At 35.9% G+C, this 22,039-nt stretch overlaps 2 protein-coding genes across 5 annotated transcripts in view; one reads left to right on the forward strand and one right to left on the reverse strand.

The window, feature by feature from the left end:
• RB1 (RB transcriptional corepressor 1) overlaps positions 1-22,039 on the forward strand; it is a gene marked incomplete at its 3' end in the record, with an annotated part of 134,842 nt that overhangs the window by 85,845 nt on the left and 26,958 nt on the right. The gene's annotated exons all lie outside the window — the stretch shown is intronic.
• Positions 2,967-4,386, reverse strand: LPAR6 (lysophosphatidic acid receptor 6; the record flags this gene model as incomplete). Its single annotated transcript, XM_079721946.1, has 1 exon — positions 2,967-4,386. One exon carries the CDS (start codon positions 4,384-4,386, stop codon positions 3,352-3,354), a length of 1,035 nt encoding a protein of 344 aa, XP_079578072.1. The 3' UTR covers positions 2,967-3,351.

Genomic DNA, 22,039 nt, shown 5'->3' on the forward strand with positions numbered 1-22,039 from the left:
CATTGGCAGGTGGATTCTTAACCACTGCGCCACCAGGGAAGTCCCTGGAATAAATCTTTTTGAGAGATGGAGGAAGGGGAAAGACTTGCTAAAAAAGTTTGCCTGGATTTAATTTCATACTCTTTAATTATTCCTGTCTGTTGCCCTGTTTAATTGATATTCTTTGTACTTTTATAAAATTGACTGTCAAAAAATGGGTAGCAGACATCAAGAAAAAAAGATGAAGAAAGAGATAAAATAGAAATTTGAGGATTAGTGATTTTTAGGACAGTGTATATGTTGATCTCTGGAAAATGCTGCTATTTAAGAAATACTGTTGATCATTAAATAATCTGGTTGATTTAAATATGTTCTGTGTCCTTAAATTTGTCCATTTGTTCTTTTTAATTTGGAATTTATTTCTTAGAAGTCATGTTATAAATGGATGATTTGGTTTTCAGGATAGCTCAAAAGAGCTTTTTAAAAACAGTTTCCCTTAGGATTACCTTAAGATTCATCCACTAGGAAGCACTGTTTATAAAATCTTATATATAAAAGTTCATTCACAACTAAGAGCACCCAGGTCACATCTTCCCTTATTTGTGACATCTGCGGTTAGATTTGGCATGCACGCATTAAAAAGTTTGGGTGTTGGGAGATAGTTAAGATTCTGCAAGGCGATAGTAACTTAATACATTGACAAAAGACCAGGTACCTCGTTCATCAGAGGTCCAAAATTGCAGTTGCTTCAGATTCTTGCTGGCTGCATACCAGTCATAAATTAAATGTTTCTCAGTTGGGTATATGAAATTTGCTGATGTTCAATTTTCTATTTTATGTTCCTCAAATGAGTGACTGATTCTTTAAATACCAATTCTGTAATTAGGATTTATACCTCAAATTTACTTTCGGTATTTCGAATGTAGAATATGAAGACAAAACTCCTTGATAAAGTAGTGTCTTACGTTCCTTTTAATGTATGGATATAATACATATATTTTCATACATTGTTTTGGTAAACTAGCTACTTGGTTGATATTTTCTTAGAAAAGATCATTTCTGAGTTCAGAACCGATCATTAGGATGCTGGAAAGGTGTTTTCCATGACTCAGAACTTTTTTCGTCTTACTTCTTTTCCTTTGAGGGAAGTTAATATGGAAAGGAAGATGAGATAAATCATCTCCTCTTTTATAAAGATGTTAAAAACAGTGGGCACAGTGTCTGCGGGGCGGGGAGGGGGGTTGTATTGTCACTCTAAGGAAACAAAAAGTGAATTCTCAGAGTTCCATAAATACAGGTTTTCTGGGTAAAGGGGAAAGAGAAAACCTTCTAAATGTATAATTTACTTTAAAGTGCAGTGCTAACAGAGGAAAATAACTTTAGTACCCTTTCTGTCCCTGTAGTTAAGATTTACCCAGGATTTGAAGTTCTGGATGAGAAAACTAATACTTATCTGTTATGTATTACTTTGTGAAGAATCTTATAAAACCTTTGACTCATCTTCCTGTTGACAAGCGGGCAACAAAAGTTTCTCCAGTGAGCACAGTAATAACAACTATCTGATGACTATTTTGCTTGTATTTTAAAATAACATCCATGCTTTGAGATCTTGCTTACAGATATTTAAGCGGAGGAAAGTTCTGAGAAATCTGTTACAAACTCACTGCCCCTTTCTTCCACATCGTTAAGTTGTTAGTTGCTTTCCAACTCAAAAATACATCTTTAGAGTGCTTAATGTATTTGTTTTTTCTGAAGAATATCAAATAAAGGCACTTCAGCATCAATTGAAGAAAACATGTTTACAACATACATACTTCTCTTGGGATGTAAAGAACTATGCTTAATTTCTTCACTAGTTTTTTTTTTTTTAAGGATTTATTTTGCTTTAGGTTTATCTAAAGGAAGTTATAGCTCTCTAAAGAAAATCCCCCACTGTTATTTTTTTTGAAAACAGTTTTGCTTATTTAGCTTACTTACTTACTATAATTTATTTGAAGTCATTGCAGCTCAAATCCAGAGAACAGCAAAAATCAAATTTAAATCTTTAAAACAAGGAGTGTTTGTCCAAAGTTGTATTCAGGACTTGAAAGACTGAAAATGTTAAAATCAGATACATTGAATGCTAAATTTAATTGTATGTCTTTCTTCTCAAGTAAAAAGAATATATTTTTAGCTAACTTTGGAAAACTGCTTGAATTTGAAAAGAAAGATGTTGGAAAATGAAAAAGTTTCAGTGTAATTGGCGCTTTATATCTAAATTATAGCTCAAAGCAATACCTTTTTTATGTTTAGTGAAATGAAAATGTAATTGTACTTAGTTATTTGGCCCTGCAGTTTTGTTGCTTGGAACTATTTCCTTACTTCATAAATTATTTTGACATACAGTAACATTTTGCCTACTTGAAATAATATATTCAGCTATTCAGTGGCTTCAGTGGTCCAAAGATATATATTGATCACTTTCTAAGTGCCAAGTATTATAGCTCACTATCTAGGTTGCTTCTCTGATCTAAAATACTTAAAATACAGGTTATTTATTGTGACATACCTTTAAAGTGTACCTGTAATAGTATTTTTTTTAATTTACTTAGCAAAATAACATTTTGTTAGTTTCCTCCTTCTCAGTTTTTGTGGCATATATCATTTTTAAATTGGCTGCTGTTAAATGCAGAAAATGGATCAAAAGAGTAATTTTAAAACATACTATACTGTGTGGATAGCATCTGCTTTTTACGAATTGCATACAAAGACAAAATCCTAAATATTATCTCTGAGTGTGACTGCTTGAGAGCCTCAAATAGTGTCAGTATGTCATTCTACAGAACACTACATTCTTTACTGTTTTTTGAAAAATGCTGTAAAAACGCTTATTGAATATTTCAAATTACTCTTTCTCACTTATGTTGTTATAGTTTAAGAAACATGATTAGTAGTTTCAATTCAGATTGAAATCAAAATTAGATACATACTGAATAAAAGTATTAAACACTTAAATGAAACTTTTAATATTTGTTAATTATCCAGTATAAAATTACTAAAACATTCAAAGACCATACAGATGGTCACCACATGACTTACATCATAGTTACTTTTAGAGTTTGAACAACTTTAGGGATTTTTTTTTTTTAATGAAGAGGAAGGTATAAATCAAAATGGCTCAGAAAAATAAAATGGAGTATATACAAGAGTAGAATACATTTTAATGCTTAACACATCGAATACATTTTTTTTTAAACTAAAAGCTTAAAAATGTCCACATGTTTATTTTCTTTCAGAGGTGGAGAAGTAGTTGTCCAAGAAAACACTTTTCACAGTTGAAGGAACTTGGAAGTTCTGTCCCAGTGAAGTCCCAGTGGTTTTATTTAAGGCAGCTTATATTGTAGATTCATTGTCAAATATCTTATTTTTTAAGGTCTGTAGGTTATGTTGAATAAAGTTCTCTGTGCCTTGAACTTCAGAGAATCTGGAGTCGCTTCTCCTGGTAGACCAGTTTTTCATTTTTATTGAATTCTGAATCGTGTCTGACGTGAAGTAGTAAACTATAGGGTCAAAGCAACAGTTTAAAACAGCAATGCAGAGAGTGATTGGGTACATGGTCCTTACCGCTGTTGCTGCTGAGCAATTAACAAACGTCTGTGTTCTCATAAGAGAATATAAAATAAGGTTGATGTTGTAAGGCACGAAACAGAAACAAAATATGACCAAATGTACAAAAATCATTCTTAAAACCTTAGTTTTGTTTATTTTGCTTCTACTTAATGTAAGAGGTTTATTTAAAGTTCTTAGCACCATACTAGAACAAGTTACGTTTAAAATTAGAGGAATAAAAAATCCCACTATTTCGATGAAAATTACAATCCTTGAGAGATATGTTTTCCATGTGGCTTCTGGGAAATTTTCAAAGCAGGCTTCTGAGGTATTGTTACCCTGAGAGTGGGTAGACTGAAAAAAAACTGCTGGTGCACTTCCTCCCATCACAGTTAACCATACGACAATGCAAACGATTTTTGCATTTCGTTTGGTTCTTAGAGTCTTTGACTTAAATGGGTAGACGATTGCCAGAAATCGGTCGGCACTAATACAGGTTAAGAACAGAATGCTTCCGTACATGTTGGTATAAAACAGCATCACTGAAATTTTACAAAGTAAATCTCCAAATGGCCAATTCCGTGTTGCAAAGTAAAATATCCTGAAGGGTAAAGTAAAAACGAAAAGCAAGTCTGACATTGCCAAGTTAATCATATATGTTGTTGTTTCATTTCGCACTTTGAGAGTGCAGATGAAAATGTATATGGCAACACAGTTGGATATTAACCCGAGCACAAACACCATACTAAACATGCACCCGTACAAAGTGTACTTAAAGGAGTCATCATAGACGCAGTGGGAGCTGTTATTGCTTACCATTATAAAGGCACGTCCAGTTTACAGTGTTGAAGTCCTTTGGTCAGCTGCAGTCTCCTTTGGTATTCAGATTGTGACCCCTTTATAACCTCCAATGTATTTGCAAATCCTTTGGATCTTTGCGTGATTTTATAAATATTTCTTTTTCCTCCAAAAGAGACATGAAATTTGTTGCTGTAAAGTTTCCACTTGGTTCTTCAATAAGAAAATGTTTTCATTTTCAAATCTCCAGAAAATCCGTGATTCCAGGGCTACGTTTAAAAAACGCAGTCAGTGAAGCCAACCCATTGGATTATAAATTTTAAATAAAAGCTGTGTTCTGAGGTGGAAGAAAACTATTCGTCTGGTAAACTTCTGTTTCAGTTGTTAAGATGAATATTCCAAAATGAAAGTTTCTTTATGCTCCAGAATGTTTAAGCTAAAGTTAGCAATCTTATTTTGCTTTTCAACGCAAAGTTTCAGAGACTTAAACATTCCCAGTTCGGTCTCATTTACTTCTTGCTCCTTCTAAATGAAGTTTTCCTCTTCCGTATTCCTGCAGTGGATCCCAGATGGTGGTAAGCAGAGGAGTCTTTCAAAGGTTCCGAAATAAATTCCTAAGCGTGTTAGCTCTTGCTGAATCGAGGCCTTTTCCTCGGTTACCAGCTGTATTGTGAGATGGGCTTTCTCTGAAGAGAAAAAGAAAGCCGTGCTAGATTTGTAATATGACATCACAGGAAGAAGAGGCTGGACTTGGACAAAGAAAGGTTTCAGCCCAGTTTGTTTGCAGTTCCTTTAATCTGATAACGTGTCTGCTGGGAATACACCTAGGAGGCTTGCAAAGGGCCACTGACTGTTTAGCTGAGCAGTCTGCCCATTACCTCTTTTTATGCAGAAATGCCTCTGGAATGTTGGCCACCTCTTAGGGAGTTTTCTTTCTTTTTTTTCTTTTTATTCTTTCTTTCTTTTTGGTAGTAGTAATTGAGAGAGGACAAAAATCAGTATGTGATTGCTTTTGTGTTTGGGATATGACTTTTTTTTGGAACTAAAATGTGTATGTGTATTTATAAACTGAAATTGTTAGTGATATCTTAATATGACATTTTAAAAATCTGTTTACTGACTGTAAAAGAGAGAAATTGAATAGTTAGTTATAAAAAGGATTTGAGTTGAGAGACCAAGTTTTGCCACTCTTGGCTTCTGTTTTCCATAATTGCTCCTCAAGATTTAATTTAATTCCCATGACTGTGAGTGGCTCCAATCCTGGATCTCTTTACTTTTTGATAAACAATTTTCTCACATTCTTACCTCTTTCCTATAAAATTAAATTAATATTTTATAGCACTTCCAATTTTTTAAATCACTTCCACCAAAGAATAAATTTTATTTTATTTTTTTATAAATTTATTTATTTATTTTTGGCTGCATTGGATCTTCATTGCTGTGTGCAGGCTTTCTCTAGTTGCAGCGAGCGGGGGGCTACTCTTCATCATGGTGTGCGTGCTTCTCATTGCGGTGGCTTCTCTTGTTGCAGAGCACGGGCTCCAGGCGCGCGGGCTTCAGTAGTTGCAGCATGCGGGCTCAGTAATTGTGGCGCACGGGCTCAGTAGTTGCGGCTCATGGGCTCTAGAGCACAGACTCAGTGGTTGTGGCGCATGGGCTTAGTTGCTCTGCGGCATGTGGGATCTTCCCAGACCAGGGCTCGAACCCATGTCTCCTGCATTGGCAGGCGGATCAAAGAATAAATTTTAAAATGTTTATGTTTGGTGTGGTATTAATCTTACAGAACAAAATTGTGTCTTATTAAACAAAAAAATTTTTCCCTAAATTCATTGAAATAAATTTTGGAAAATAAAAGTTATACTACTTGGCTAAGTTTTAGGTTTGGAATTTTAATTCCCTCCAGCCCTCCCTTTACCCCTCTTAATATGACATTAACTATGTATTGGAATATGGGTCAGATTTTGTTTTCATTTAAAAGCTCATGTGAGTGGTTTCTCTCTTATATATTTAAAGTATACTCATTTTTTAAAGCCCAAAGAAATCAGAAGAAAGTATGTGTGGGAAAGGGGTAGTTGAATGTAGATGTTATTTCCTCAGGGATTGAGGATATCACAATCTGTGGACACATACATGTTTCTTTTATTTTAAATTACCATTTTTCAGAAAAGGCTATATCCAGTTGTAGTTTACTGTTATTATTTTCTAGTTTGGTTTAATTTGGGCTGAAGCCCTTCCTTTCGGGTATCAATTAAGGAAATTTGAGAAATTTAAGAGCAATTTATTTTTCTTTCATAAATTACTTAGCTAATTTAAAACTAATATTTTTCAGTAACGTGTTTTGTTCTGATTTTGTACCTTTTTAATTTGGGCTTCACTCTCCTGCTTAGCAACTTTTGTTGTTTGTTGATGAATCCCCCCTGAATTATAATCTATTTTTGTTGTTTTGACTAGGAAATTTACCTATAATCAAGTGACACAAAAAAATATGAGTATTACTTACAACCAGTAAATTTAAAACCTTAAAGGGCTGAATTTCTTTGTATCACGTTGGTATGGAAAAGAGGTAGTGTGTGTTTATATAAGAAGACAGGTGGAAACCTAGAGTGAACAGTATTGAGGAGAGTAGTTAATGAGCTTGTGTTCTCACTGGAGAAAAATTTCTGTTATAGTTCCTCAGTAATCGACTTTCAGATTGATAATCTCTTCTCTAGTCATCATTAAATAATTAAATTTAAGCAGTTATATGCCCTGACTTTGTTTACTTTTACCTTCATTTTGAATATGGCAATGTCCCATAAAACGTACTAATTCTACATTGGAATATTCTTCCACATATTGATGATGTCATTCACTTGACTTAATACTCACTTAACTGTTCATTTGTAGTTTTTTCATGTTTGAGTTACTGGTGCTTAAAAATAGATCACTGTTCGTTGAATTAAACTTTTTGTTATTATCAGTATATTAGTATACGTTTGTATTTCCAGTTTTACACAATGCTTGACCCTTGGTGGATACTCACGTGTTTGCTGAGGCACGAATTATACTGATAAACTGGAATTTTATTGAGAGTTGTTTCTACTGAGGAAGGGCAGTAGCAGAAGGGCTATCTATTTTAACAGGAAGAAGGTCATTGAATGATAGATCTTTCAAGACATTTAATTTGACTTCTAATTAAGGATCCAAAGTGAAATTAGATACCTTTAAAATTCCTTAGGTTAAGATTTGAGAATCGTAGAGTAACTACTTACAAAAGGGAGTTAAATGAATCCAAGGACTCGAGGATATTTAATAGTTGCTTTTGTATTTGATAGAGACCAAACCAGTTTAGTGTGAGATCTGTATACTTCTAAAAGTTAAGTCTGGGAATCAGTTGGTTTCTTGAATGAGTTTTTTTAGGGGCTGAAATAACTACAGCTGATTTAAAATTTAATGAATCTCATTATATAACTCATCACTTTCAGATTTTTATTACATCAAGAAGCCAGGTCAATAACCAGCTAGCCTATAAAGTACATGTTTTATTCATCACTATAGTAATGGTATAGTGGTGTTTTAGTTGTGTAACTAATTTTTTTGTTATCAGTTTGAGAGAGAGTATTCTGTTAACTATTATAAGTTTAAGGATATGAGTAACTTCTGAGTTCTTATCTAAACTTCTGCTACAACTGTGGCTTTGAGAAGGCAAGAAATCTGACTTTTTCCATCCCTGATTGAAAATAGGCTTTGGTCTGTCATACAGAGTGAAGTAAGTCAGAAAGAGAAAAACATATACTGTATGCTAACACATATATATGGAATCTAAAAAAAAACAGTGGTCCTGAAGAACCTAGGGGCAGGACAGGAATAAAGATGCAGACGTAGGGAATGGACTTGAGGACACAGAGGGGGGAAGGGTAAACTGGGGCGAAGTGAGAGAGTAGCATTGACATATATACACTACCAAATGTAAAATAGATAGCTAGTGGGAAGCAGCCACATAGCACAGGGAGATCAGCTCGGTGCTTTGTGACCACCTAGAGGGGTGGGATAGGGAGGGTGGGAGGGAGACGAAAGAGGGAGGGGATATGGGGATATATGTATATGTATAGCTAATTCACTTGGATATAAAGCAGAAACTAACACCATTGTAAAGCAATTATACTCCAATAAAGATGTTAAAAAAATAAAATAAAACATGGGCAATTTTGCATCAAACAAAACAAAACAAAACAAAATAGGCTTTGTTGAACACCCGTTATAAACAAATAATGTGTAAAGTGGGCTCCTCAGCCATTCTTCCCTTCTATTCTTTTTCATATTGGTTATTTCTAGCCTTGATAGTAATACCAGTTTTATCTTGTCCCTTTTTTATTCTCTCTGCTATCTTTTTAGACTAACCCTGTCACTCTTATCTATATCGTTGTTATGGTGTCTTATCTTGTCTTACTTCTAGTCCCACCAGTTTCCCCTGCCAGACAGACACAGATCAAGTCATGAATGAATCAACTATTTATTGATTTATACCCTTCTTGCTTCCAAAAAGGATTTAAAGCAGATTATAATTTTAAAACTGTCCAAACTGATGGAACTAAATATTTAAGATTTTTATTTTATAGAAATTATACCTACATTTAAGAAGTTTAAAAAGAAAGTCAGTGTGGAACAGTTAAAGTTTTTAAATGTGAGAAATGTGAGGAAAATTATTCTAAATATTAGTCATATCCATTATCCTAAAAATTATTCATTTTGAATGTAATAAATGTTTGCAAAAAGCAATAAATAAAAATCTTAACACACAAATTCATTAACACATTAGTAAAAGAATAAAAGCCAGTACAACATGGGAAAGAGAAGGGTGGGAGGAGCAGTGTGAGAAGGGCAGAAAAATCTAGGCTAGGGGGAACTGCTCCATTTGACACAGGGCAGAAAAGGAAAATATAGTAGATTATGTAGTTTTCATTTAATGAAAGAAAATGTTCCAGGGTGTCAAGGGAAAAACTGCTTTATCTCAGAAATATATTGTGAATCTTTACACATGAACCACAGCAGATTGTGTTCTAATGGTAGAACGTGTGCCATTTCTTGTTGGCCCTCAATTTAGGAAAAGCACCCAATGTCAAATTGTGGTTCTGGGAGAATGTATTATTTGTTGGAAGATTAAGATAGTCCAAATATATGTGGTAGTTTAGTTTATGCTGAAGCAAATTTGACAATATAGTGCAAAGGATCTCACCTGAGGACCTTAAAATCGCTGAAACCCCTGTCGTATACATTCTCCTGGGGACAGGTCTTGTGGCTTTGATTAGATTCTCAAACAAGATTATGACTAAGAACAGGTAAGAAACCACAGTCTAAAGAAATGAAGGATTAGCAAATCCTGTATGCTATTCCACTGAAGTATCTGGAAATCTGAAATATTTTGGAAGTTTTTTTCTATGGATAGCCTAAAAGGAATCTTAAACTATTAGTTGCTAATGCAGATTCTTTATAAATGAAGTTAAGATGTGTGTATGTAGGCAATTAAATGTTAATCTGTGTATTTATTTATTTATTTTGGGGGGGGTTATTCTGTCCTTTTTACTTTTTCTTTTTAATTTATTTATTTTATTTATTTATATTTGGCTGCGTTGGGTCTTCGTTGCTGTGCGTGGTCTTTCTTTAGTTGCGGCGAGTGGGGGCTACTCTTCGTTGCAGTGCACGGGCTTCTCATTGCAGTGGCTTCTCTTGTTGTGGAGCATGGCCTCTAGGCACACGGGCTTCAGTAGTTGTGGCATGCAGGCTCAGTAGTTGTGGCTCGCGGGCTCTAGAGCGCAGGCTCAGTAGTTGTGGCGCACGGGCTTAGTTGCTCCGTAGCATGTGGGATCTTCCCAGACCAGGGCTTGAACCCGTGTGCCCTGCATTGGCAGACAGATTCTTAACCACTGCGCCACCAGGGAAGTCCTCTATTTTTATTTTAAATAGGAAAGTAAGAAAGTGTTGTGTTAAGAGCAGAAGCAGAGAATCAGAGAAGCTTAATATGCATTCACTTGACCTTTCTAGGATTCTAGATTCTTGGCTGTACAGTGAGGGAGTTGGACTGTTCAAACGTGCTTTCCTGTTTGTATATCTGATTCCAATTCTTTGAATGCTTAAGCTTTTAGGTTGGGTTTTTTCACTCTTAGGTATAACAAATCAAGAAGTCACTTTTCATTCTTTATGTTTAAGGATTTCTAATTTTGAAACCAGTTTGTATATGTACAAGAATTATTCTTTGCTTAAGCCAGGAGTCTCATTGTATGAGAAGAACTTTGTTAATATTTTATCATGCTGTCAAGATTAAACATTTAAAAAAGCCCTTCCTTTATATTTCTATAGCATTCTTCTCTAAAAGACCTTTCTTTTCCAAAACACAAACAAGATACTATGTTCTTTTAGTATAAAATTGATCAAAGAGGAATTGTTCAAAACTTTAAAGTATTCTCTCATTAAAAGTTTTGATGGCCATAATTGGAGTTGTACCTAAAATAACGTTGAGAATATGAGATACGTAAAAAAATTGGATGAGAAAGTATGTGAAATAAATATGTTCAAGTTTAAAAGAAAGTGTGGAACAGTGAAATTTTTAAATGTAAGAAAAATATTCTAAATTTATTTTATTCATTTTGAATGCAGCAAATGTTTGCCTTGATGAGAAGTGTTTCTTCAGGGCCTTTTTCCATCTCAAATTTATACCTATGAAAACAGTTTTCTCATTTTGGATTTTTCTGAAGCCTGTTAATGATAAATTTTCTATTTAGATTTAGAAACAAAACTTTCTCAGCTTGAGAAAATATTTATAATTTATCTTGATAGAATGTTTATTTTATATAAAAAGATCTTTTAGCCTAACAGGAAGATTTATTAAATTCTAGACAAACTTAGTATTACTATATTGATACCATTTGAAAATGATTAACCTTTAGGTCATTACTGCAAACACTTAACACTTTATGTTACTCTTTACTGGAGCATGAGTCATCTGCCCAAGTTCAAAGCATTGAATCAGATTGTAGGGTTGGGTAGGAGTAGAAGAAAGATTTAAAAGGTAATGGATAATGTTTTATAGCAAAGTAAAAGTGCTCGGGAATGATGGTTGTAGCAGGTCCAAGCAAAGAGATAAAGGAAATTAAGAGAAGCAGGAATGCGGTATAAGACTTAAAACTTGAGCAAGCATGTTTATCACTGTCAGCACTTGAGTTGTCCCTTCCTCCTTTTTTCCTGTGTCTTCCTGCTCCCCATTCCTTCATCTGCCCCTCTTAAAATCTTATCCCATTTTTCTGTGGAGACCTTTCAATCTCATCAATTCCTTTTCTGTACTACCACAGTACTTAGTTAAAATGTCTCACTTTTAAGACATATTCATGCAATCAGGGTTAAAAAACAAAGAAATAATTGCAATACAGCTAACAATATATGTTTGTACAGCATGGAGATGAGAGTCAACCAAGTCAATTAAAAGGTCTTCAGAGAAGGTGATGTCTAGAGAAGGCTAGCCTTTAAAGTTGAATAAAAGTTTCCAATTTCAAGTCTTAAAGACCAGAACTGTGCCTGGTAATAATGTCGGTATAGTCCCACTAGTATAGTCATGTCTTTCTCAACCAAAAACACAGAAAATGATTTGAGTGACTATCTCCTCAATTCTCTCAAGGATGCCTCATAACTAGTTTCACTCTAAATTCCTAGAAGAGGAATTAATATATACATTTGATTAAATTTCTTTTTTTCCTTTTTTTTTTTTTTTTTTTACAAGTGACAGATTTTTAAGATCTAGTTCCGTGAACACTATTGCAAATACATTTAAAAGCAGAAACACATCTGACTTTAAGCATTTATGTAGATGTTTTGCTTTTAACCCAGCCAGAATTCAAAGAAGAAGATTGACTCTTTAACAGATATTAATACCCAAAGGCATATGGAAGAATTAATCAGTAAGATTCTAAGCCACTAGTAATCCATTCCCAGAACAAAATTTCCATGATCACTTCTTTTTATTGGTTTTGCCAGTATGTTCATTTTAATCAACTGATTTCACACCCTTGGAAATTTTGAGGATTTCCTGTCAATGCCAGATGTTACCAGTGCTGCCTCAGAAAGGTTACAAACAAAGCCCGGAACGACTGACTCTACAAAAGGACCCCCTTTAAAGCCAAGCCTTTTGTTGTTCTTGTTTTTATCTAAACAGAAGTGGACTGTTTCAGGCTGACCAAAAAAAAAAAAAAAAAGAAGTTGCTGGCTTGTTGTCCTGGTTAAATGGATAGGTAAATAGGATAAGCACATTTAAGTTATTTTTCCTGCTTATGTTATCTTTATCTTTGGTATGCTGATATTTATTTGTTTATTCAAGAGCAAGTATTTACTGAGTGCCAACTGTGTGCCAAGTGCTCTTCTAGGTGTTAGATGTATAGCAGCAAATGAAACAGAATTCCTGAGCTTATATTTTATTTTGGAGAGACAGGAAATCAATAAACAATCAGTTATACAGTTGGCCGTATGGTGATAAGTTCTCTGAAGAAAAATACATTCAGGAGGAAAAAGGAGGTATTCTATATAGGGAGTTCTAGGAAGGGCCTGTTGATAAGGGGACACATGAAGAAAGACTTGAAAGAAGTGAAGGAATAAATCATGTGGGTATCTCAGAGAATTAACCTTTAACTGTTAAACAGTCTTATAAAAGGCTCTTCTCAATCTGTATTTCCAGCCTCATCTTCCATCACTTCACTCACCAGGTTCATGTCCCCAAGATTTTCATGGCAACTGGAAATCTCTAAATAGTATTTCAATTTGATAAAATTCCACATATCTGTTTCTGATTTTTGTTTTGCATGACACATCATAAACTGGGAGTTTTGTTTTGTTTTGGTTTTGGCTACTTGACAGTGTTCTTCAAGTTGAATACTTCTAGGAAACTTACTATCTTAAATTAAAAGGATCCCCAGGTCAATAGCTGCATTTCAAGTCAGATCCCACCCTGACTTCTGTGTCCCTGTGCAATTATTAGGTTTGTCTTTTTCTCTTGATGTTTTGGCTAGCACCCTATTCAAGGGACTGAATTTGCTTCTGCTGAGTTCCGTTTCCCAATAGCAGTGACATCTGACAGCCTATATTAACTTGTTGATACAACTGCCAGTTAAAAAATGTCACTCGCCACCAGGTTCTACAAGAGTTAAGTCCTTAGCCACTGTAGCTGTTGACCTTTAGCACCCCCTGAAAGGAGTTCAGGGCAGAATGAGGCACTCTGTGCTCTGGGAAAACTGGCAGAACAGTCCTTCAGATAGTTAGATGTTTTCAGGGGAAATTTTTTATGAACCTGGATTCTTGCATCTTTCCATACTTAGAAAAGCACGGAAACCATTAACTAAGATATGTGCTCCTCCTGACTAGCAACAACCTTCTACCAAAATGTGTGCTTGGTTGGAAGTACCACCTTCGCCAAAATCACATGTATACTGACCTCTCCCCTTACCTCTTCAGAACAGTTTCTCAGAGCTGAGGGGTTATCTCCTGGGCTATAGTCATCAGTAAGACACCGAATAAACTTGACTCACAGCTTTTATGTTTGTCTTTTTGTTTGTTGTGGGGTTTTTTGGTTTTATTTTGAAGTAGACACAACTAGGTCAACTTTCTTTACTTTTGTTAATTATCTATCCTACATCTGATTGAATGGACATCTAGGACCTTAAAGATAGTTCTATCCCACTTGTCTTTTTTCCTTGATAACATGGTATCCTAAGTTTGGATCTACCTTCAGATTCTTGTCACCATGTCTGTCCTTCATAGAGCCAACTCTTGGCCTTACTCTCATTTTCTGACATGTGACCATTGTCTAGCCCTACTCGTACCTGGAAACATGACCAGTTTTCTCTGACTCAACTCCATTACTTTCTAAGTACATGTGACATCATTCCATGAGCTTTGTTTTTTAAAATTTTTTTTAGGAATAAATTTTTTATTTATATTGTAGGAGAGATATTATTAAGGCTCTTAAAGAGCAATAAGAGAAATAGAATAAAATCAGCAGTAAAAAGATAATATAACTCTACTACTCTAATAAATCAGCTGTTTATAATTTTCCAGACAAAAAAACTTTTTAAATCGAGATACAATTGACATATAACATTATATTAGTTTTGGGTGTACAACATAATGATTCAATATTTGTATATATTGTGAAATGGTCACCACAGTAAGTCTGATTAACATTCATCACCATACATAGTTATAATTTTTTTTCTTGTGATGAGAACATTTTTGATCTTTTAGCAACTTTCAGATATGCACTACAGTGTTATTAACTGTAGTCACCGTGCTGTATCTTACATCCATTACTTATTTATTTTATAACTAGAAGTTTGTACTTTTTGACCCCCTTCACCCTTTTTGCCCACCCTCCACCCCCTACCTCTGGCAACCCTCAATCTATTCTCTGTGTCTACAAGCTCTTTTTCGTTTTTTTTAACCCACATATAAGTGAGGTTGTACTGTACGCTCGTCCCTTGGTGTCTGCAGGGGATTGGCTCCAGGATCCCTGCAGATACCAAAATCTGTGGATGCTCAAGTCCCTTATATAAAATGGCGTAGCCCAATCAGCTGTTTATATCCATAGGTTCCACCTCCCACAGTATGGAAGGCCAACTCTATTTATCTTTGTCTGACTTATTTTACTTAGCATAATGCCCTCAACTAAGAGATACCTGGCAGCCTGACCTGGGGACAGTGTGCAGATTCACATAACCACCATCATAGACAAATATACTGAACAGTTGCATCATAGAAGGAAATACACTCACATCTCTCCAGCCCCACTATGCATGTCCTAACCCCTGGCCACTATTATTCTGCCCTTTATTTCTAAAATTTTGTTATTTCAAAATATTATATAAATGAAATCAAATAGGATTATCTTTCTTCTCAGCCAAATTCTCTGGAGATTCATTTAAGATACTACATGTATTGATAGTTCATACGTTTTTATTGCTGACTAATATTTCATAGTACGAATGTACAACAGTTTCTTTAACCATACACATATTGAAGAATATTTTTGACTATCACAAGTAAAGCTGCCATAAACATTTGTGTACAGGTTTTATATAAGCATGAGTTTTCATTATTCTGGGATAAATGCCCAAAGAGTGCAATTGCAGAGTCATGTGGTTATTGTGTTTTATTTTGTGAGACTGCCAGATATTTTCCAGAGTGGTTGTACCATTTTGAATTCCCATCAGCAATGTATGGGTGATCCAGTTTCTCTGCATCCTTGCCATTGTTTGGGATTGCCACTATTTTTTCTTTTAGCCATTCTGATCATGTGAGGATAGTTCATTGAGGTTATAATTTACATTGCCCATCAGGATGATGGCTAATGGTATTGAATATCTTCTTCTGTTTACTTGTGATCTGTATTTCCTCTCTGGTGAAATGTCTCTTCATGTCTTTGCCCATTTTCTAATTGGATTGTTTGTAGGGTTTTTACCATTGAGTTTTGAGAGTTCTTTATATATTCTAGATACTAGTCTTTTGTTGGGTATGTGGCTTGTAAATAATTTCTCCTAGTCTCTAGCTTCTTTTTTCATCCTTTTCACATGTCTTTCTCATGGCAAATGTTTTAAATTTTGATGAACTCCTGTTTATCAGTTTTTTATTTTATGGATCATGCTTTTGGTGTCAAGTCTAAGGACTCTAGATCCCCAAGATTTTCCCCTATGTTTTAAAAGTTTTATAGCTTCACATTTAATATTTAAGTCCATGATCCATTTCCAATTTATTTTTGTACAAGGTTTGAGATTTAGGTCAAGGTTCATTCTTTTTCCATTGATTTACTTTTGCACCTTCATCAAAAGGGAATAAAGAACAGATGGGGGCCTTCCCGGGTGGCGCAGTGGTTGAGAGTCCGCCTGCCGATGCAGGGGACGCGGGTTCGTGCCCCAGTCCGGGAGGATCCCACATGCCGCAGAGCGGCTGGGCCCGTGAGCCATGGCCGCTGAGCCTGCGTGTCCGGAGCCTGTGCTCCACAACGGCAGAGGCCACAACAGTGAGAGACCCACGTACCGCAAAAAAAAAAAAAGAACAGATGGAACAAATAGATGTAGGATTTAAAGTAACCATGTCAATAACTACATTAAAGGTAAATAGCCTAAACCCCAATTAAAAGGCAGAGATTGTCTGAGTGGATAAAAAAGCAAGACCCAACGCTATGCTATCTACAAGAAACAAGTTTTTTTTTTTTTTTTTTTTTTTTTTTTTTTTTTTTTTTTTTTTGCTATACGTGGGCCTCTCACTGTTGTGGCCTCTCCCATTGCGGAGCACAGGCTCCGGACGCCAGGCTCAACGGCCATGGCTCACGGGCCCAACCGCTCCGCGGCATGTGGGATCTTCCCAGACCGGGGCATGAACCCGTGTCCCCTGCATCGGCAGGCGGACTCTCAACCACTGCGCCACCAGGGAAGCCCAAGAAACAAGTTTTAAATATAAAGGCATAAATATGTTAAAAGTAAAAGCATGAATCAAAAGGTTAGGTGCCTGGATGGAACTGAGGGTAATTCTAAGATTTGTACTGTGGGTGGTTAGGTGATTGATAACAGTTAACCAAAGAGGATATTGAAGGAGTCATAGCTGATTGGTGATGAGGGTAATAAGTTCATGTTAATGTTTGAACATGTTAATATTTGAGATGTTTGCCGCATATACGTGTAGAGATCCAAGGTATCTAGTTGGAAATACTGGATCTGGAATTAGAAAGAATAGTTTTAGGAATAAGTAGAAATATAACTAAAGCCATGATAGTGGCTCAGCCAGCATATATATTGGCAAAAGGATCCTGAGAAATATCAATATTAAAGAAGTAGTGAAGTTGAATGGGAAAGAACTGTCAGAAAAGTCAAGGCCTGCCCAAAATTTTATGTTTTGTATTCTAGTTTCCTTTTGCAAGGTAGAATGGTCTTATAATGATTTGGCTTAGGATAGTACAAAAACATTTCCTGTAATGTAATGCCAATAATATTTCTTAAAATACCCAGAAAACAATATCAATTCCTGTCTTCCACTTCCCCTATTGTTAATTTTTCTACTGGCACTGGAGAACTTGTACGTACTTGGCACTTGGAGAACTTGTACGTACAGACATGGATAATCAGAATCTCTTTTAGGAACACCTTGACCTGATAGCCTTTAAGTCCTTTACTCTCTGGAGAAGTTCACATTTTTGCTCTAGATGTATGTTAATATGAAAGATCATGTAGAGTAGACTTATAGCTTTTTCTATCCATATTACTTGCTGACAGAGAGAGTCTGGTTTCCTTCACATGATTAAGTGGCAAAATAGAGTGGAATGTCCAGAGAGTGATTATGCTGAGAGTTAATTTAAGTAGATAAGTAATGACATAAGACAGCTTGTCTGAGACCAAGAGTAAACTTCTGTCTGAGTCCTGAATGCGAACAGTTCTATAGATATGAATGCATAAATTTTCAGAAGTCAAATATTCTATTAAATACTTTCTTTAGATTAAAAAAAAATCAGATTCTGTATTAGTTATCTATTGCTGTGTAAGAAATTACCCCAAACCTTAACAGTTTAGTAAAACAACTAATGTTTTACTTCACACATAATTTCTGAAGGTTGGGAATCTGGGAATGGTTTAGCTGTGTGGTTTTGGCTCCATTTCTCTCAGGAAAGTTCCTCAAGTTGTCAACAAAGACTGCAGTCAGCTTAAATCTTTCCTGGAATTCAAGAATCCGCTACCAAGTTCACTCACACGGTTGTTGGCAGCCCTCATTCCTTCACTGGTCGTTGGCCAGAGGCTTCATTTGTTTGCCACATAGACCTCTCCGTAGGGTTGCTTACTCCAAGGCAGCTGCTTTCGCCTAGAGCAAGAAGAGATCTGAGAGAGAGAGAGAGAGAGAGAGAGAGAGAGCAAGCAGGACCGTGTGCCTAAGATGGAAACTGCAGGTTTTTTATAAGCTAATCTCAGAACTGACATGCTGTCACTTCTGCTATATGCCATTGACCACAGAGACTAACTCTAGGACAGTGTATAAGGGTGTAAATACCCAGTGGCAGGAGTTATAGGGGTTATCTTGGAGGCCAGATGCCACAGTTGATATTTAGTGTCAGTTAGAAAGCAAATCCTATCATCCACTTTCTTCTTTGTGCTTTGCTGTGTTTAATTAAACCTGTGGTATGGTTATGTCATATAACATTCTAGAAATATTTATTGAGTGTCCACTATATGCTTGGCACTGGGTTTTGTTTTTGTCTTTTGTTTTTTTTTGCTGCGTTGGGTCTTTGTTGCTGCACATGGGCTTTCTCTAGTTGTGGTGAGCGGGGGCTACTCTTTGTTGTGGTGCGCATGCTTCTCATTGCGGTGGCTTCTCTTGTTGTGGAGCACGGGCTCTAGGCGTGTGGGCTTCAGTAGTTGTGGCTCACAGGCTTAGTTGCTCCATGGCATGTGGGATCTTCCCAGACCAGGGATGGAACCTGTGTCCCCTGCATTGGCAGGCGGATTCTTAACCACTGTGTCACTAGGGAAGTTGCCGGCACTGGGCTTTTATTTTAAGAACTATCTAAAAGTCCCATCTGGAGAAGAAGTTAGACTTGGGATGTATTTTGAAGTTTGAGCCAATATGACTTGCATGGATTGGACAGTGAGAGAAAGAATAATAAACATGATTCTTTTTTGCTTTGGGCAACTGTATATAAGAAGTGTTAATTATATGGGAAAAACTGAGGAGGAGTGGGAATTTTTTGGTGATAGAGGACGATTATAGTTCATTTCAAATGAACATTTTGAATAAGGTAGAAGAGGACAGATGCTTCTGAAGTGACCCTATCAGTAGCTGGCAACTGGAGGGTTGTTTACCTTTATGTTCCTACTTCCTAGTAAAGCTCCTGTTACAGAATAGACATATGACGAATAATGGGTGGATAGATGCATGGATAACTAGGCATTATTGTCATTAGCATCTCTACTTTACAGTTGAGAAAAGTGAATCATAACGAGGTTAAGCAACTTTCTCCAGGGTCATGCGGCCAGTAAGTGGTCAGGACTTGAACCCTTGTGGTGTGGCTCCAGAGTCTGTGTTTCTATCCACTGCACCATGCTTCTCATTATTATTATCATGGCATAGTCATTATCATAAACCTGTATCTATATATCTCTGTGACCAATTGGGTTGGGGGAGATAGAGTAATAAAAGTTATACTTGAGTGAAACATGAAGACTGTTGGTGAACAAAATGCCACCTTCATCCTTGGAAGAGGCATTCAATTTGGTATAATCCTATTGTGCTAATTTAAAGCACAACCAGGTAAACCATCTATGGGTTAAACCATATCTGAAGAGAAAGTAAAATACCTGATTAGTAGCATACCTAAATCCTATTAAAGGCTCAGGTTTACTTGCATATCTTTGTGAGTCTCAAGTTCTCCTGAAATGTCTTTGTTTGAGAAGAGAGTGGGATTAGGCCACTCCTGCTGAATATATGTGAATTTGTTCCATTTATCCCATATGTAAAGATATTCAGTTTGTCAATGACTAGAAAATGTAAAACATTGAGTATGACATACATGCATTAGCTGCTGTTAATTGTTAGCATTATTTTACTCAGAAGAAAGCCATTACTTAGCTTGCACTTCAGAGTGCCCCTAATGAATACAGGAAAGAATGCCTTGACAACAGGAATTAGTACATTATGGAGGTTGTAGAATAAATCAGTATTGTTTATTTTTTAAAGGCTTTCTTTAACTTAGTTTATTGTGGTTTTAGTTATACAGAAGTTTTAAGGTTCTGTATAGTCAGATTGGTTCATCTCTTCCTTTATGACTTCTGGGTTATGGTCGGACATAAAAAGTCCTTTCTTATCAAGAAGTTATAGAAACTTACATAAGCCTCTTAGATAGCCTCATCCACCAGAGGGCAGACAGCAGAAGCAAGAAGAACTAAAATCCTGCAGCCTGTGGAATAAAAACCACATTCACAGAAAGATAGACAAGATGAAAAGGCAGAGGGTTATGTACCAGATGAAGGAACAAGGTAAAACCCCAGAAAAACAACTAAATGAAGTGGAGATAGGCAACCTTCCAGAAAAAGAATTCAGAATAATGATAGTGAAGATGATCCAGGACCTCGGAAAAAGAATGGAGGCAAAGATCGAGAAGATGCAAGAAATGTTTAACAAAGACCTAGAAGAATTAAAGAACAAACAAACAGAGATGAAAAATACAATAACTGAAATGAAAACTACACTAGAAGGAATCAATAGCAGAATAACTGAGGCAGAAGAACGGATATGTGACCTGGAACACAGAATGGTGGAATTCACTGCTGCAGAACAGAATAAAGAAAAAAGAATGAAAAAAAATGAAGACAGCCTAAGAGATCTCTGGGACAACACTAAACTCACCAACATTTGCATTATAGGGATCCCAGAAGGAGAAGAGAGAGAGAAAGGACCCGAGAAAATATTTGAAGAGATTATAGTTGAAAACGTCCCTAACATGGGAAAGGAAATAGCCACCCAAGTCCAGGAAGCACAGTGAGTCCCATACAGGATAAACCCAAGGAGAAACACGCTGAGACACATAGTAATCAAATTGGCAAAAATTAAAGACAAAGAAAAATTATTGAAAGCAGCAAGTGAAAAACGACAAATAACGTACAAGGGAACTCCCATAAGGTTAACAGCTGATTTCTCAGCAGAAACTCTACAAGCCAGAAGGGAGTGGCATGATATACTTAAAGTGATAAAAGGGAAGAATCTACAACCAAGATTACTCTACCCGGCAAGGATCTCATTCAGGTTCGATGGAGAAATCAAAAGCTTTACAGACAAGCAAAAGCTAAGAGAATTCAGCACCACCAAACCAGCTCTACAACAAATGCTAAAGGAACTTCTCTAAGTGGGAAACACAAGAGAAGAAAAGGACCTACAAAAACAAACCTAAAACAACTAAGAAAATGGTCATAGGAACATACATATTGATAATTACTTTAAACGTGAATGGATTAAATGCTCCAACCAAAAGACACAGGCTTGCTGGATGGATACAAAAACAAGACCCATATATATGCTGTCTACAAGAGACCCACTTCAGACCTAGGGACACATACAGACTGAAAGTGAGGGGATGGAAAAAGGTATTCCATGCAAATGGAAATCAGAAGAAAGCTGGAGTAGCAATACTCATATCAGATAAAATAGACTTTAAAATAAAGAATGTTACAAGAGACAAGGAAGGACACTACATAATGATCAAGGGATCAATCCAAGGAGAAGATATAACAATTATATATGCACCCAACATAGGAGCACCTCAATACATAAGGCAACTGCTAACAGCTATAAAAGAGGAAATCGACAGTAACACAATAATATTGGGGGACTTTAACACCTCACTTACACCAATGGACAGATCATCCATAATGAAAATAAATAAGGAAACAGAAGCTTTAAATGACACAATAGACCAGATAGATTTAACTGATATTTATAGGACATTCCATCCAAAAACAGCAGATTACACTTTCTTCTCAAGTGCGCACGGAACATTCTCCAGGATAGATCACATCTTGGGTCACAAATCAAGCCTCAGTAAATTTAAGAAAATTGAAATCATATCAAGCATCTTTTCTGACCACAACGCTAGGAGATTAGAAAAGAATTACAGGGAAAAAAACGT

The sequence above is a fragment of the Hyperoodon ampullatus genome (assembly GCF_949752795.1).
Source record: "Hyperoodon ampullatus genome assembly, chromosome: 16".
Taxonomy (NCBI): Eukaryota; Metazoa; Chordata; class Mammalia; order Artiodactyla; family Ziphiidae; genus Hyperoodon; species Hyperoodon ampullatus.